This window comes from Pleurodeles waltl, chromosome 6 (genome assembly GCF_031143425.1).
Source record: "Pleurodeles waltl isolate 20211129_DDA chromosome 6, aPleWal1.hap1.20221129, whole genome shotgun sequence".
NCBI lineage: Eukaryota > Metazoa > Chordata > Amphibia > Caudata > Salamandridae > Pleurodeles > Pleurodeles waltl.
The window spans coordinates 1,247,371,575-1,247,391,009 of NC_090445.1; the positions used below are offsets into that span (position 1 = coordinate 1,247,371,575).

Sequence of the window (19,435 nt, forward strand, 5' to 3'; positions counted from 1 at the left end):
GCTCCCTACTGGGCCCATTAAAAGTTTCCCGCTAGGTCAGTGGGTGGAAACCTGAGTTTCTGCCAGCCAGCCTATCAGGAAACACCCTAAAGCGTTGTCTCCGGCTCGTAATCAAGCCGGAGGCAATGCTGTAGGATGCAGGGTGCACCAGCACCCTTACAATGTTCACTGACAGAGAACATTGCGACGGTGCTGGCGAAGGGGGCCCTGCACTGATCATGCCAAGTGCATGGGCAGTGCAGGGGCCCCACTGGGGCCCCCTGAACCCATTCTCTGCCACCATGAAATTACTGGCGGAGGATGAAGTCGTAATCCCCAGGGCAGCGCTGCTTGCAGCACTGCCCTGGTGGATTAGGACTGTCACGACCATCAGACCGCCGGGACGACTAATCCTGGCAGTGCTGGCGGTCCGACCGCAGCACGACCACTGCATTCATAATGTGGCGTTTGGACCACCGCATATGGCGGAGGTCCATATGCAACCGCGAGTCTGGCGGTCAAAAGACCACCGCATATGGCGGAGGTCCATATGCAACTGCGAGTCTGGCGGTCAAAAGACCGCCAGACTCTTAATAACCGTCATTGTGTTTTATAAATTTCTGAAAAGGCTGCTATTGGTTTGCCTCCACCATAGTAATCAAACTAAGATGAGCAACAATTGACTGAATAAATGTAAGGTGCCTGGTGGCAAAATTAGAGAGTCCTGATGAGTCAAAGCAAACCCCTAGATTGGAAAATGTAATCACTATTGATAACTTATTATTATTAATGTAAATGTAAATTGGTCTCAGGCTTTGTCTCTTGGGGATGCATGCCATGATATAGGAATTGGTGGAGTAGATGTCCACATCTATGTCCATTATAACATTTAGGAAGTCCTGTAATAAATGTGACAGGCTGCTTGGCTTATGTGCTAATAACACTGCATCATTGGCATAAAGTAGTGCTGGAATGTTCCAGTTGCAGATCTGCGGTACAAGCCTGCCAAACCCCTCTTTCAAGTTCATATGGCATAGTAGATTCACCACTGGAATCTAAATCTAACCCTGGCAGTTAAATTAGAATGAAAAGGTGACAAAAAATTACCCAGGGCAAGTCCTTGCCTTTGTCGGTTAACATAGGCCTTAACTTGGGCCTATTGACGTGATCACGATCTAATCTAGTTAAAGATATTTCTCTCCAAAACTTTAACTGTTGAATCAATGAGGTTGGTAACAGGGGGTGTCTGACCATTTATCCTTCTTAAAAATGGGTACTGTCAAGGTGGGTGGCAGGGAGGCAAGGCTCAATCGATGAAAAATTTTGGCGAGTAAAGGAGCCAAAATATTGCTAACGCGTCCTTTTATGATATTTTATTACACATCAGGACTCGTTTTAGGCCAATGAATCTTTTGACCCAGTCGAGAGACACCGTAGGACGAGATAGCTAATCAATATATCAATCAATACGTCAATAGTGCCATCAATATTTATCACGACAATGCATTTAACCTTAATCAAAGTCATTAATCAGTTCAAATGACGCTACCATGACCTTGCAGCCATGAATAATTACACCAGTTTAGTAGAATTTTATGAGTTTATTCCCTATTAGTTACAATCTAATAGCAACTGCGTTAATCTCAAAACCAAGAAACATAATAGCATAGTCACGATATGGCAACTTTGATAAGATTTCATTAAAGCGAGAATCACAATCATCAGAACATAACACTGCGTGAACATAGATCAAGTTTAGCAGAGTGTCAATATCGCGTCAGTTCAACAAAGCATAGTCTCGGTCGTTTGTCTATTTGCGTCAGTTTTGGTGAACACCTGTCCTAACCACTGATTAGCATTAGCATGTTGGGCTTCATGCAAAACAATTTAGAACACTAATTTGGAAAACATCTAGCTAAGGTCTCTGTCAAAATCAAGCAGTTGGTACCTAGAAAGAAAAAGCAAACAGACAAATTACAAATGCATTGTCATAATTACCCTCCAAAGATTAGGTCACCGCACAGGTTCAGTCTTCGTCTTCAGGACATCAATCAAATCGCTATCAGTCAGAACTCAGCTCTGGGACAAAAAGGGCACTTCCCTCATAAGGAGGTAAAGTGTAAATGGGCAGTCTAAGGGCGAGGATGGTTTTAAGTAAAATATCAAGTCACCAAACAAAGTGACAGAGTTTCTGGATAGAATCAATAGCATTCCCTACCTAATTCCTAATGACCTCCTGTGACATGGGTTTTTATCCCTTTTTCGTAGTACATTCCCCCAAAATTCTATTGGACATTTGCTCTACCCCACTATCTTAACCTATCATATAACACATTAGGTAATCCGAATCTTCACCCCATATTGGTTTACAAGTCTTTGATTGGTCTTCGTAATTGACGTCTTCAGAGGTGGCACATCGGGTGTCACTTCATCCCTTGGTAATTCTTTGTACATCTTTTGGTCAGCAGTTTCATTGTCTTCCCCGGTTTGAATGACCTTGTACATTACATTAATCTACACTGTTTCAATTCATTTATAACATTTAGTTTTCAAGACGATGAGAAGCAGTGGGAAACGGATCTACATGGTTACATTCATCTTCCAAGTTCGAAGAAAAAGAACAAACAGGGTCATGGACCCTTGTGAGTCAGCACACTGGAAAATAGAAAAATGCATTTAATATGAGAGCGAAACAGCTAAGCTGCAGCTCATGCTAACATAAGGCCTATGTGGTTTTCAATACGGATTTAATAACGCAAATGTTAATATAAGCTCAATTGAACGTAACATAAACATTTTAATCATCATTATTAGTTTGCGTATACATTGGTGGCCACTCATCGTGGTCCTAATTCAAGTGCATGTTTAAGCAAAATTGCTATTATTATAGTTTCTAAGCGGCATCATCACACTTAAATTCATAAACATTTCATGCTAATATAGATTATATAAGCTACGCTCTCTCAATAACATAATTACACTTTAATACATCAATCGGAACTGTGCTCAGCCAAGGGGCTTTATTTAAAGGGAGATCCTGAAGAGCTATGATTACTTCATCCAAGTCTATCTGTAGGCTAGCACTTAAAACTTTAGTCAACTGGCTGGCACACATAGATAACTTCGCTACAACCAAGACAATAAATACTTGAAAAATGAGAAAGCCAATCCTCTGAAGTAATATGTGACTTGAGTGACTTTGTATTTGTATTACTATTTCTAATGGGGCTGACCGTGAGCCAAACTGTTTTGGAATGTTTCCATTTATTAGCTTCCATTATAGCCTCACGATTATGGGCCCTAATCTCATTCTTTCTCTGCTTAGGTTTATGCCTACAGTGAGCCATGCAGCTCTTCACTATCTCCCCATTCCTGGGTTTGGTACCTAAAGCATGTCTCAAATTATGATTAGGCAAGTGCATGTTGAGTCACTTTGGGATGTCAGTCTCGGAATTAGGAACTCTCGCCGATGTACATATCTCAGTTAAAGACACAATTAGAGGATCACTCTCCCGCTCTTCGATGAGATAGATTTCAAAGGTCGCAAAAAGTATCTTTAATTAGTTTTTCTAAAAAATTTAGGAAGGTTGGGTAATTTACATACTAAGTACAGATTACTATCTTTAGTGTGCATGTGAATTCCTGAGCTGGGCCAAAGTTCAGAATGTGAAACAGGACAATCAATAGACGTTGTAAGAGGATTTTGATCTCCCAGGCACATATGGGCAATTTCACAATTTGAGACAAAGCTAAAGAGTGATCTAGCCAGAAAAATATAGTCAATGATGGTTGGGCATCCCCAGGTAAAAATGTTTGGAATGACTGAGATTTGAGTTTGATATAATTCATAAATGTTTTTCAAATTGCTTTCAAGAATAACATTTCCAAGATCTGTACCTCGAAAATTAGAGTGCAGAAAGTGTTATGTGAGACACTATCAGTCCTGTAATCTTGATCTAATGAATAAACATTTGAAGATTTAAAACAGCATTAAAATACATGCATACAATTGTATTAGTCAATTTCAGTTCCCTCCCCTGCAGCTTAGAGAAAATATCCACCAATTCACAGAGTCGCTTAAATTTGCCATTATTGGAATAGGAAAATTCATTATTATAAAAATTAAATAAACATAGTTTAAAATTGTTACTGCATTTGACAGCTAATGACTGTATCACATTGCTTTCTACAGCTACTGGGGTGGCCATAAAAGTAACGGCTGTATCCATCATGCTAAATTTCAGACACCTCCCAGGTCTTCTGTAAAAAAATAATGTCGAATATCTCTATAAAAGGAGACAAATTCTATACTCAACCCTAGCAGCCTAGCCTGCAATGTTCCAACTCACCACCCTTACAGGGCTAGGTTTAGATGTCAAACGTTCAAAGATATGGTGCACTATCTTAGGATAGGAAGCGGCTACTATGTTTGAGCTGCTATGTTGAGGAGGCTGAAGTTGTCAATCAATATCCGTAGCATCTTGCAAAACTAGAAAGCGGTGCTGCTATAGAATTGTACAATCAGGTATAAAAACTAGAGGTTGATTAAAATTCAAAGGTAGGTGAGAATAAGGTAAAGCAGGTTTATAATAAAAGCCAAGGGAAAAGTTGTTGCTAGCTCCACCATAGAATTTGCAGACATAGTAAAATGACTGATGATATGGGTCTTTTAAAGCTAATGACAATAATGTCCCCGCCATTGGATTTGTGGGATGAATCAGTACATGATACTTGCTTCACCAGAATATTTTTATCAAAATAGGCTGGGCTAAAATCAAGTTGTTTAGTGAGCCAGTGAGCAACCTAATTCTTAAGTTGCATTACATTTTCAGTTGCCCCATAATCGAGAAGTGAAACATTGGCTAAAGTAAGCACAGGCAGCAAGCCTCTGGGGGAAGGTTTATTGTAGGCAACTGCTGCGGTGCAATCCTGATTTTGTTTGAAGCAATCCCTTCTATCATCCACCACTGAATTCGACAAGTGTGAACCCCTGTTTGAGACACAGAGGGATGAAGAGGAAGCAGGTACATTTGCCCCATCTGAGGTGTCACTAACTTCCAGCTATATTGTTACTTCAAGCATTTGTGGGGGTGGTGATGATATTAGCTGATGCAGTTACCCTTGAGTCCTGCAGTTCATTCAGAGATGACTCAATGTGCGCTAATCTTACTGATGGTGGTGTAATACGTCAACTAAATAAAGTGCCAAAACTCTTTTTTTCACACATTCACTTTGTAAGCACTGTTTCCAATAAGCCAGAGCAAAACTCGATGTCCTCCAGTGTTAACAGCCATTTAACAAGTGGTATTCTATTTCTGTCCCTTCCTCTTGCGCTTGACCACTAGCTCATTAAATACAGGGCTGTGATCAATAGAAAGAGGTCAAAGGCTTGGACTGCTTCCAGCTTTACGTAGGGCAGAGAAATCCAAAGTTAAGACGAAGGCATTGTCCTTAAACCCTCCTTTGACAAACCCCTTGCTTGAAAACCTTATGTCTGCTAATATTCCTACAACCAGTACAATGAATTTATTGACAGTGCTGTTATTATTCGGTGAGCTTCGGTTGCCAGTGGCTTTAATCTTACCCATTTTGGCCTAATCTCATAACACCTTCAATAACAGTCACAGATGAAAGAGGTAAAGGCCAGCCCGTGCCCGCCCTTGGCACAGACATCACCTGCATGCAGCCTGGCCACAACCCGTGCATGTCTGTGCTTGTCTCACGCTGCAGTAGAGCGTGTTGTTTTAAGTGGCACATCCACACCTCCTCACAGGTACTACAGAATGTTGGACCTTGAAGTCCAATGGATAAAGAGTCAGCCAAATACAGAGTGCGTCCTGTACTGCGGAAGAGCATGTTAATTTAAGTAACGCCTCCTTACAGGTTCCTCAGCATGCTGAACCTTGCACTCAACTTGAGAGTCACCCAAATACATAGCATTTTTTATAGGCTCATCAGCTGGGTATAGCTTGATTTCATTGGCACCCTGAGCACAGAACCCGTGTCAGGGCATCAAGAGGGAATTAAATGTGCAGAAGAAACAGCTCCTCAGTCAGATAAGGATGTTCATGAAATAATATAAGAACTTTGTGAACCACCATTTTTATCAGTCCATGTCAGCAGCAGTTTTAGCAGGCTACTTATATGCTCTTCCGGAGAGTTAATTACACCTCCACAGTTCAGGGCCAGGATTTCTTCCATGTCACCACTGATCCAGATTCCTAAGTAGTTGGCCAGGGTGTCACATCACTCCAAGGGGTACGCTATGTGAATTTGACGGCACTCTCCATCAATGGGATGAGTGGAAACTTGTGCCAGCTTATTGTCAACCTAGAGAGGCTGCCAAATCTGACAAATTCCCTCAAGATGGGGTCAAGATTGACGTGGGTCCATGACATATAAGGTAAGGTCAACCACACACATTAATATCATAGTGTTCTGTCTTGAAACCACAACGTGGAGCTTGCATGATGCTGCCAAATCATGGCAGCTAAGGGCTCCATAGCAAGTGCAAATAATGCAGGCAACAGAATACATCCCTGCAAGGTCTCTCATGCTATATCAAGTGGCGGGGACAGGCAGCAGTTACTATATAGTGTTGCCATTGGGAGTGTATACAATAGTCTTATCAATGCCAGGAACTGCTGGGGGAGGACTATGTGGCCCAGCACCTTTATAGGATAGTTTCATTCCAACGAATCAACTGCCTTGGTGGCGTCGAGTAGTACGGCAGTTGCCTAGTTGAGAGCATATGCGCTTTGTGATGCTTAAAGACCTTTGTACTAGTTAAATTATTTAACTTTTTTCTGCAGCCTCATGTTGTGGCTGGCCATCTCTGTGTGCGATTTGAAGAATATTGTTTGCCTCCAGGGTTTTCTAATTATAGTGGTAAGTACCATCCCCAGCCTCTCATCATATGCTCACGTTTGTGCATATTTCCCTAGGTAATTGACTTCCCGCTCTCCAGTGTCTGCAGGTGGTTTCTCAGCGATGTACTCCATACTGCTTGACTATGCAGTGGCCTCTTAGGACCTCCTTAAACACCTCCCACAGGGTGACTTTTGTAGGGACTGACCCATGGTTTTCCATGAAGCATTCTGAAATGGCAGTTTGTATTTCAGTCTTGCATACTACATCCAGTAACACGCTCGGATAGAGGTGCAACAGTCTGGTAGTGGGAAATGTATCTGTCACGACCTACTCGTTGTCTGTGTCTGTGGCCCACTGGAAATGTGGCGAGGTCTTTGTTCTTATAGGTTCTGCCTTGACCCAAGTAGGGGAGACCCTTTCTGGTACCCACGGTGCTGTTGACGGAGGGAACGCCAAAGGCAGTCCGTGCCCTTCAGAAGGAGTCCCCAAGGGAAAAAATCCCAAAGAGGGAAAAAAAACAAAGGGGAAAAAACTCAAATAGGAACTCCTGGAACAAAAACAAAAGGTAAAAATAAATCTGAACAAAAGGCAAACAAAAATGACAAAGAAAAAAGCTGGAACAGGCTCAGAAATTCAAATATCTGACGCAGAAGAACAGGAGCGAAGATCACCACCCAAAGGAAGTATTGCAGCGCAAAGAGAACATGACTCACACACCTTTTATACCCAAAGAACAGGAAGTGACCGGTAGGAAGTTAAAGACACCATATTGGATTGGGAACATAACATAGAATTCCATAGTAAAGGTACCATGTTAAGTAAAGCTCCAAAGGCATGCAGGGAAAAGGAAAGCATGCTGGGAAAGAGAAAGGAATCGTGGACATGCAAGAAAGGCATAAAGTTAGGAAGAAATGAGGAAGACCGAAAAGAAGACAGAAAAAGAAACAGAAGGTCAGTGGGAGAATAAGGGGAGAGTGGGAAGAGGCCAGAAACTAGCAGGACGCAACACGCCAATTCTGTAGCGAGGCCCTATGCCCAATTTGGGGCCTCGACAAAGATAATAAAGTGCAGGGGCGCGGCGCGTCCTACTGCTGCGATTCCGCGTCCCGAGCCGAATGTTCAACTCGCGCCACGGCAGCCCCGGGTTTGTGCAGAAACAGCCGGCAAAATTGATGAATCAGAAGAGGGGAATGAACAGAAGAGGCATCTTCCTAAGAACATTCACTAAGGGGATCCCCTGTGTGATCACATATGTGCCCACATAAGCCCTGATTGCTGCAATCAATCGGAAAGCAGCACTGCTCCTGACAAGGATTACATCCCCTCTGGCATAACTTGAGTTGTTGGCAGGGACACTGAGGGTTGCTCATTTCCAACATATCAGTGTGAGATGATATGTGCGTCTCCTGGAGAAAAGCTACGTCAAACTTCTGAGAGTAAAGATAAGCATGGATCATTCTCACCTTTCTGGGGTTGTTTAACCTACACATGTTGCAGGTGAGAATTACAGGTTCTGCTACATGGAGTGCTAGTGGTCATATTGATAGAGTTTCTTCGATGGACTCTTGGATTGTTCACATACATTGCGATCCTGCCCTGTGTGAATAGGGAAATTGTCCTGCCCAATGTAGTCAATCAGTGCTGCTGTTATTGTTGGTGGTCATTTGGTCCCATTCCACCCCCACACATCGGCAGCCTCATTCTGCTGGTGAACAAACATACTCAAACATAACTAGGGCAATAAAAAAACTCTCAATGCCCTGTCAGGCAACAACAAGATAAGTGAACAAACCACAGACTTTACCGTACGGGGTGCCACAGCCCATAGTGGTGGTATAACAAGCTTCGATACCGGCCTTGGAAATGTTGTATACATTAATCCATTATTTTACTGTTGGCATGGTTTTCCATGTTCCCAAATGTCTACTGGAGTAATGATTCATGAGCTAACAGTCCTTAGGTTCATTGTATCCAGTGTTCTGGTCAACCTAGCAGATCAACATTCCATCGGTCAAGAACAGTGCTCAGATCTCGCACATGACCTCAGGATTTCATTCATTCCTCATCATTGTCTGTGCCATGGTGGTCAGTGACCTATTGAGGAGGGTTAGCTCGATGGGGCTTTAAGCCTTTCAGGAATTTGTTCACTTATTACGCAGTGTGTAGAACTGTATGTTTAGCCTGATGTCCCACTTTCAGTCGAACTGGGTACAGCATTCTATACTGTATGTTCAGAATCTGGAGCTTTTACTTTATTGGCAGAAATGGTTGCTGGGCTTCTCAGACCACCGCTATAAAGTTGCAGTAGAATAAAACAGTGCAGCCTTCTTATTGTATCTTTTTGTCCTCCACCTGCTTCAGGGCAGTTTCGCCGCCCCTGAAATTCAGCAAACTGGCTATGATGGGCCTGGCAGGCACCCCTGAAGGTGGCGGGGTTCAAGAGTGGAATGGGTGCACTCCACTAGCAGCAGTTTGGAAAAACTCTCTGCTCCAAAGAGTGCTAACAGCATTTCCTCAACAAATGTTTGCATTTTCCCTGTAGAGGTTATTTCAACCACACCCACTATCCGTAGATTGTTCCTTTAGGCTCTTGCTTCCAAGTCCTCATTCTTGTCTTTAATTAATGATAAGACTCTGTCTATTTGCAGTGGCCCCTCATTGTATAAGCTTTGGTCATCCTCCATCCGGGAGATCCGTTCTTCAGCTGAGGGGTGACCATCGCTTCTCTGTATTTTCTGAGTTATACTTTCCATACATGTGGTTAGAAGTCAATGTTGCAATCAATAGATGGTAGGCTAGGCTGTACATTGCTGATGAGTGCCTTCATATCAATGTCTCTCTCTACAGAGGGATCTTCCTTTTGCACCATTGTCTCTTTTGGCATCGCTGGATCCTTCTCACTGCCCACCTTTGCGGAAGAAAAGGAGAGCCTAGACTATATGAAGCCTGTTGTCTATCCCATTTTGCTGCCTGGGTGGGTTAACAAATACAGGGTGTGTACTGTCCTCAAAAGTCCCTTTCTTCTAACTCTCTCAGCCAGAACTCTTCCTGAAGAGTCAATGTTTCCCAGGCCAGAGGCCACCCTCGCCCCGTGAGTAGACACGGGCATGAGGAGGCTTTGGCTTTCACGATTCAAAAAAGGGCCAGGTGCATCGGGGTATGGCCAGATGGTCCTGGTGTGGCCTCCTCCGGCATCAACGCCATTCACTCTTCCTCCGAGCAACCCCCAGTGCCAGGCCCCACTGCTCTGTTACAGCCTAGGGATAAGTACCGCCCCAAGCATGTGGAAGAAGGGTGGGTCACTCCGCTGGAACTGTGGCCCTCATATATTTGACGTCCCTCCTCTCTTCAAAATCACCTGCAGGAGCCTGCCCCTTCTATCCCATTGCCTGACAATTTACCCTTGCAGCCCGAGAAAGGGGACAGGAGTAATCACAGCAGCAGTTAAGCGGCAGGGCAAATGTCTCAGAGGTCAGGGTGCCCGAAACACACTCTAGTACAGACTGTACTCACTGCAGATGACCCACTACAATGGGCATCAGCCCTCCACGCTATCAGGTTACAGGGCCCGGCAGGTCTCAGTCACCCTCTCTGCAATCTGCTGGAGGGCAGCCCACCACTCACTGGGATGCGGCATCTCCAGGCTCCACAAATGGTCTCCATCACTGGCTCCAGGCTGATCACACATGCCTCCTACACCTCCTCATGAAGTCAGAACTTTCATGCAGTCGACATCCGAGGTCTTTTTGGCCATGACACATCTCAAGCCGGCAGCGGTCTCTGATTAGTTGGCCATATTAGTTGCAACCAAGCCACGCCCATTGAAAATTACATCATTAATGACAACGTTGTGCATAGCGAGGGTGCGAGTCAGTTAATTTAGGGCATGAGTTTTAGTTATACTAACTTCTTTTGTTAGTTTAAAACAGTATATTTTAACTGACATTTTTATAAAGTACCTTTAACATTTGTTTTTATTCATGAATTTCTAAGATTTTGTTTTAAGCGTAAAGTAGCATTATTACAATTCTTAACTATAACGTCATTTTGGCCTTGCTTTTCAATGAAAAAACATACATAAACATATTCTGTGTGAATTACATGTTTTGGTGTTTTTATTGCACAAAATGCAGTACTATAAGAATAAAAATCCAAATATCAAAGGGAATCCTGAAATAGGAGAAATATTTCACGGTTCTCTGTTATGCAGATTTAATCATCATAAGAATTGTGCCTAAATGCAGATTTCATCATTATAAGAACTGTGCCTAAACCATTCATTAGAGCTTTAACATTGTCAGGACTACTAGAGTTATGTTTCATGGTGGACCAAATTATGTGCCATTGTTCTCTGAATTATGCAGCAAAAAAAATGCAACACGTGTTCTGGTGATATTATTGTCATCCATTTGAGCAAAAAGCAACATTTTTAGTGAGATTTGCAAATTTAGAAAATTCTGTGGCAAATTATGTGGCAAATACCACAGGACCTCATAGATCCACTGACCCTCACTATTGCCTATTCATTTATCAACAATTTCATGAAGAAAGATAAACAAAACCTACTAATTCCTGTCAGTGCACACTGCTAGCTGCTTTTTGAAGAAAACAGCTTTTTCAAAAACTACTCCAAAATAAATATGTTATATAAAAAAGACATTACGTGGTTTAGATGCCACCAGACCAACTTGAAGGCAATATTGGATCATATTACACAGTTACCCGTTAGCTATAGGTAAATCAAAAAATGTCTTTTCAAGCAAAAGTGTGGCAGAACCTTAACTATACATTGACTACGGCCACTCAACAGAGTGTGTGTGTTTGCGTGTGTGTTTTATGGATCATTTGGAAAAATAAAGAGAGGCATTTTTGTACACTTATGACAATAAGACACTTTTTTCGCTGGATAATCGTGCATTGTGCTTTTTTCTTACCTCATTTTAATCAAAAATAGCGATTCTGTTTGAGAGATGGAAGCCGAAATATTATTGATATGAAAAACATAAGAGTTTCTCCTGGGCATTTGAGGGTAGTACTAGCTCGAGCTCACTTATATAAACACAGAGGCGCCGACAGACAGACGAGGGTCAGGGCAGGATCGCAGCAGTTCCAGCTAGGATCAGATGCTTGTATGCCGTGCCATGTTTTAAATCTCTTTTCCTTTCTCTCATTTTTTTCCAGGGTCAGTGCGGGGATTACACGCACAGGGTAAGCAGTTTCTCAAATTAGCCTCCGAGAGGCTTCCCGCACTTAAATCCTGACATCCTTTTGTGCACTTTGTAATTTATTTTGTTATTTGTGTTGCTATTTCGATAAGGCCGATCCATCTAAAGAACTGCCTTTGTTGAAAAAAAAAGCAAATGTAATTGCGAGTAGGAGTTCTGTTTTAACGGTAGTATTATGATTGGAGGCAAGAATTTTTAGCTCCCTGTTGAATTTGCCAGAGCCACATACAAAATAGAGTCGCTGGGGTAACTATGCAGTGCAGTGAAAGGGAAGCACATTTGGGTAAGACTGCCAGAAGTCCAGGAAAGCCTATTTCTTTAGTCACCCAGCTACAACAGTCAAATTACAATATTTAAACACCTAATGCTCACAGTTATAAATGGAGGAAAGATGCACATAGTTGGCTACTTTCAGGGATGTACATATCATAAGCGCTGCATATGCAGGGAGGGCCCAGAGGTGTGCGGGTCCCTTTGCAGACCATATATTACTGTTTATTACCAAATAAGTGACACAAGTGCCTTTTTCATTGCTAGCATCAAGACCTATGACACCATTGTTATTCCACTGGCTACATTGTGTCTAAGGTTAGCAACCATAGAAAAGGTGCTTCATTTTAGAAGGGAAGGGGTCTAGAACAGGAGAATATGTTAGTGAATACATGAAGAGTGTGGTGGCCCTTTAATTTAGTTAGTCCAGTGGTATCAAGCCAAGGCTACACTATCTAGAATGCAAAAGGTTACTCCACACAAGTCTGGAAGTGACTGGGATCATGAAGCCCATGGTAACAATGTGTAAGGAGGCCACTCTTATACAGGGAGTGCAGAATTATTAGGCAAATGAGTATTTTGACCACATCATCCTCTTTATGCATGTTGTCTTACTCCAAGCTGTATAGGCTCGAAAGCCTACTACCAATTAAGCATATTAGGTGATGTGCATCTCTGTAATGAGAAGGGGTGTGGTCTAATGACATCAACACCCTATATCAGGTGTGCATAATTATTAGGCAACTTCCTTTCCTTTGGCAAAATGGGTCAAAAGAAGGACTTGACAGGCTCAGAAAAGTAACAAATAGTGAGATATCTTGCAGAGGGATGCAGCACTCTTAAAATTGCAAAGCTTCTGAAGCGTGATCATCGAACAATCAAGCGTTTCATTCAAAATAGTCAACAGGGTCGCAAGAAGCGTGTGGAAAAACCAAGGCGCAAAATAACTGCCCATGAACTGAGAAAAGTCAAGCGTGCAGCTGCCACGATGCCACTTGCCACCAGTTTGGCCATATTTCAGAGCTGCAACATCACTGGAGTGCCCAAAAGCACAAGGTGTGCAATACTCAGAGACATGGCCAAGGTAAGAAAGGCTGAAAGACGACCACCACTGAACAAGACACACAAGCTGAAACGTCAAGACTGGGCCAAGAAATATCTCAAGACTGATTTTTCTAAGGTTTTATGGACTGATGAAATGAGAGTGAGTCTTGATGGGCCAGATGGATGGGCCCGTGGCTGGATTGGTAAAGGGCAGAGAGCTCCAGTCCGACTCAGACGCCAGCAAGGTGGAGGTGGAGTACTGGTTTGGGCTGGTATCATCAAAGATGAGCTTGTGGGGCCTTTTCGGGTTGAGGATGGAGTCAAGCTCAACTCCCAGTCCTACTGCCAGTTCCTGGAAGACACCTTCTTCAAGCAGTGGTACAGGAAGAAGTCTGCATCCTTCAAGAAAAACATGATTTTCATGCAGGACAATGCTCCATCACACGCGTCCAAGTACTCCACAGCGTGGCTGGCAAGAAAGGGTATAAAAGAAGGAAATCTAATGACATGGCCTCCTTGTTCACCTGATCTGAACCCCATTGAGAACCTGTGGTCCATCATCAAATGTGAGATTTACAAGGAGGGAAAACAGTACACCTCTCTGAACAGTGTCTGGGAAGCTGTAGTTGCTGCTGCACGCAATGTTGATGGTGAACAGATCAAAACACTGACAGAATCCATGGATGGCAGGCTTTTGAGTGTCCTTGCAAAGAAAGGTGGCTATATTGGTCACTGATTTGTTTTTGTTTTGTTTTTGAATGTCAGAAATGTATATTTGTGAATGTTGAGATGTTATATTGGTTTCACTGGTAATAATAAATAATTGAAATGGGTATATATTTTTTTTTGTTAAGTTGCCTAATAATTATGCACAGTAATAGTCACCTGCACACACCGATATCCCCCTAACATAGCTAAAACTAAAAACAAACTAAAAACTACTTCCAAATATATTCAGCTTTGATATTAATGAGTTTTTTGGGTTCATTGAGAACATGGTTGTTGTTCAATAATAAAATTAATCCTCAAAAATACAACTTGCCTAATAATTCTGCACTCCCTGTACACAGCACACATCTTATTATAATCTTCAGTCATCCTGATAACACACGTAATTGGGACCACGCTACCATCTACTATGGTAGTATGGATTGCAGAGATTAAAGCCAAATGGCCTACCGAGTGCAGACAACATGCACAAACAAAACAAACTCAGGCTGCCATTATTTTAAAAGGCATGAGCACATTGTACAAAAGAACAAGGTGGACTGTAGCGGGTAACCTACTCCATCCGGCGAGAGGGGCTTAAGAGCTTTCAGCTTGTTTTTATTTGAGCTCTCCGGGCAATTAGACATGGCTTCTGGCCCCGGGCAGGTGGGCGAGAAAGCAGGATCCTGTGGTATGAGCCCAGGGCAAAGGCAGTCATTCTTTGAGTGACATGGCAGAGGGAGCTTATATTTCAGCCCCAATACAATAATAGATGGGTCAGCTGTGTTTATTTTGCAAAGCACCCTCATCGGATTGTTGCTCCGCTCTAGAGACAGGGATTTAGTTACAACCGGTGCTCTAGCATGTTCCTGCTGCTGAGGTGGGAAGAGGATGCATTAAGGAACAAGTTACACTCACCTTACAGGAGAGTATCTCTCAGTGTTTTCTGTGCTGGATTTGATGTGTACATTGGCAGCTTATACACGTAACAGCAGTATGCACACGTTGTCTCCGTGTGCTGTATGTGGCTGCAGCTCACAACAAGCACAATCAACAACGACTGCATTTCAGACAAACTAGTCAGAGCTGAAGAAATCAAGTAATGAATATCGGGTAAAATGAATAGTAACGAGGTGGGTCAGAGTGTGGCCTACTGTGAACCATTATATATTATTTTGTGAACTGAATTACTAATACATAGCTCAGTTCGCAAAATAATTTAGTGTTTGTACCCGTGAACAGTTTTTTGTGACCATAACTACATAGATCTGGCCCAAACTGATTCTGCAAATTGGCCAGGCTCACCTTTCAAATAATTCAATATCAAGACGAACACCATTGCACCTGGTACAGGAATGCAGAAATGGACACGTGGCAGCCTTGCAGATTTCCACTGAAGTGCTTGGGAAACGCACGAGGCTTTTCTTAAACCTGGTGTATTTATAATAGTAGATTAAATGTACTACACAGTACTGGAAATATAAATCCATATTGATAATAGCATACACACATTCTATTAGCAAGTTATAAATCAAGCCTTTGAAGGAACATAGTGGGATACGGATGGATTAGGGTGGCAGTACGTTTTACAGCGTGAATCTTGTCTGGGTTATTATTCCACCACCTAGTTGTTCAATTGCACAACCAGAAACCCAGATTGAAGAGAATACCGTACAAGTTAGTGGTGCCAAAGAATCTGTCTGGGGGAAGACAAATAAGGAAAATCTGGAGGACTTCCGTGACGCAATTCCAGGCAAAGAAAATGTTGGTCTAAAAATTGATAAAGATGACTGTCAGGCAAGGATCACTGTCTTCATAAACAATAGATCAGAAGGTTCTAATGGTGCATTATGTACCTTAATCTGAATGTCAATCCATATGCCGCAATGTATCTTTTAATAAGTTGGTCGAAAAATAGTGACTTGTGCCTGGTTAAGCAGAGAGGGCCACATGGGTGGCAAAATGAAATTGAGGTTTGCCAATATCTTGAAGACCTTGTTTTTTTTTGTTCTATTTGACAATAAGTTTTCTGTTTTAAATAGGTCGTATTTGCTGTATTTTTTGGGTCTGTTAGAACACTTAATTACTATAAAGAGTAGCAATATCACACTGGTAGAAATACTAACTGTGGGGGGGTGAGAAAAAATATAGGGTTACCTTCTACTCGCCTACAATAGTTAGCTTAATAATGAACAATTGTGAATTTTTCAGATCAAGATTGGTTGATATAGTCCCATTCCCCCCAAGATTTAGTATCCCCGATGATTTTAACTGTAGTAATGGAAATAGGCTGTGCCTCACAGATAATGGGACAATTTCACCTGAGGAGTTAGAGCGAAATGCAAAGTTAAGCTTAATTTCCTACGCAGCAGGGAGCAGAAGGGTGTCCCTCCTAAAACAGAAGTCAGCTGCTGAGGAGTGGGAGGGTGACTTGCAGGGGTGGCAGTGGTTGGTTGGTGCCCTAAATGATAAAAAGCCTAGGCCCAAAGCATGCACTCACTCTATTTAGCAACCAAATTAACATTATCTCTTGGAACTTAGCGAGTTGCTCTGAAAGGGTAGCAAACATTTTTAAACTCTCTTCATTAAATGAAGATATATTATGTTTACAAGGAACTAGGACTACTGGTACATTAGAGGTAAAAGATTATTTTGTCATTAATAGCCCTGCAAAGAAGTCTAGTGTGGGGCCTTCAAGCGGTGGCATTGCCACTTTACTGAGCACAGACTGCTCATGGTCTTACAAAGTGCTATATCATCCCTCAAATTTACTTCATTATATACTTTTGGTAAGAAACCAGAGAACAATTTTCACTTGCCCCAGCTGTGGTTGCCAATATGCATTTACCGCCTGGAAAGAGCATAACCAACTCTTAGGAGATTGTTTCCATTTTATTAAATCAGTGGGCATCCAGGCCCAGACCAGTAATATAATTTTGATAGGTTACCTTAATGCTTCCATCTCCAATCATTCATTAAGACTTATTCTGATGAGGAAAGAGAGGAGGCTTTGAACATTTCGAGGGGGTCTTTTCCAAGGGGGTCTAGAGTAAATAAGAAAAGGTCACTGCTGCTGGAGACATGAAGGGGGTTAGAGGCCTTTATTGTAAATGGTAGAGTGGATGGGGACATCCCGACCCGTCTGACCCATAGAACATCGAATGGCTATTTGATCATTTAATTCATTATTAGTTCCTACCCCGCCTTCTGTCCTTTAACAGCTGCTGTAATTGATAACTATTAGCATGATCACAGTATTTTATCCTTCTCCTTTAAGGTCAACCCTGAGGCTATTGGTAAGTGACAGATTGGAGAGCAAGAGCAGGTGAATTTTAACATTGCCAATGGAAGGGTATCCTGGAATGCTGCAAATAAGCTTTTTTAACTAGCAACTTGAGACAAGCAGTCGAGGCAGTTTCTGAAAAGGGTTGGATATTGGCAGCAACTTTCACAAAAGATATAGACAAATTTGTAAAGGTTGACACTATTGTTTAAGAGGGTATCAAATATAGGAATCAGGTGAAGAGTCTAAATAAGGGGTTCTCCCTGATTAGGCTGATAAACAAACTTCAAAGGCAACACCTTAAATTTCACTTAAAAGAATGTAATAAAATCATAAATTGTCTTAGAAGGAGGGGATCAAGGTGGTTAGGATCACAAAAAAGGAAAGAAGCCGATAGGAGATGGATAGAAATTACGGAAGCCATTAAACAGAAGAAGAATTCACGGTAATTTTGGAATATTGTGGGGGAATGTTCCAGCAGTATAGGTAAGCCCATAATTAATAATATTACAAGTGAAGTCTAGAGCAAATACATAATTTTGTTGGATGTTTCGAATGGCTTAGGGGATTTTTAATAGATGAGTGTGTGTCAAACTCTAGACCCAGAAATTGGGGAAAGGTTACTCTTCCTTACCTTACAAAGGTGCAAGTCAAAAAAATCATTCAGGGCATGAGAAACTCTGGGGCAAGGATGCCTGATCAGCTGCATATTACCATTATTAAGTTAGAGGCCGATTTATGGGCTACTTATTTGTCCACTCTGTTCAAAAGTTGTTATAAATCATGCAAGATGCCTAATTCCTGGAGGGGCAGCATCGTCTTTCCTCTACATAAAAAAGGTCCCACTGATTTACCTGCAAATTATAGACAAAATTGCGTTGCTAGATGCAACCGGGAAAATCTTTGCAAAGTCTATATTAAATCGTCTGCAGGATTGGGTAAAGTAAACACAAATTGTGCCCTTGGAACAGGCAGGCTTTCACCCAAATTGCTCTACTTTGGATAATATAACTATATTACACCTCATTACAGAGAAGTAGGTTCTGAAATGGGGTATGCCTTTTTACACAGAATTTATTGATTTCTCTATTGCTGTTAACTGAGTGGACAGACACACTCTTTGGAGGAAGCTCAGGACTTGGGTTCCCCAAGGGGTCTATTAAAATTAATAACAGCCTTGTACACGGACATGTGGCGTTGAATAATTGTAAAGAAATTGAGGGCTCACATCTAAGCTCAAAGCAAGAATGGTTTAAAGCAATGCTGCTTATTAGCACCTCTTCTTTTCTCGCTATATGTTGCTGATTTGGACCCCATAGGTGGAGACGCCCCAACAGTCGGGTTGTACCCGATAGTGACTCTCCTATATGCTGATAACATCATGTTACTGGATTTGACTCCAAAGGGGTTGCAGACGCACCTTCATGCCCTAGCAGCCTATGTGGAGAGGCATTATTTGAAGGTTAATGTGGATAAAAGCAAAATAATGAAATTCCATCAGCGGGGATGCCATTCAAGGATGAAGTATAGTTGGCTTTTGGGTACCAAGCAATTAGAACTAGTGAAATTGTATCCTTAATTAGGGAAAATTGTCTCTGATGATTTGTGTGAGAAAGACCATATTGCCATTTGAAAATTAGGGCTCTATCTCACGCAAATGGTCTTAATGCTCTCTATGGTGCAATTGATAAAAGGCACTTGAATCACTTACTAAGTGTGTATAACATGAAAATACCATCTACACTGTTATATGGAGTGGAAAGCAATACATATTAAGCACTGGCACTGGCACTTTATGCATAAATTTAAAGGGAACATTTTGAGATAAATCTGTAATTTAAAACCTTGGCACAAACTGTGCTTGGAAATGGGGCTGGCTAGCACTGTTGAAAGAGGGCTGGCATCTTTAGTACGTTGGGGCTTTCACCCTATGCACTCAGAAGAGAACTACCTGGGGAAACATTAAGGAGCATATTTAAGAAAAATGGTGCTGCACGCAGTTCAGCTCCATTTTTCTTGCACCCCTTAGCGCCCCCCTAACGCCACCATGTGTGCG

At 42.1% G+C, this 19,435-nt stretch overlaps 1 protein-coding gene across 1 annotated transcript in view; it reads left to right on the forward strand.

The window, feature by feature from the left end:
• Positions 1-19,435, forward strand: part of COL13A1 (collagen type XIII alpha 1 chain) — a 650,895-nt gene that overhangs the window by 191,855 nt on the left and 439,605 nt on the right. Inside the window, exon 10 of the mRNA XM_069242266.1 lies at positions 12,031-12,057. Within this exon, the coding sequence (XP_069098367.1) occupies positions 12,031-12,057 (27 nt within the window). The remainder of the gene's footprint in view (positions 1-12,030; positions 12,058-19,435) is intronic.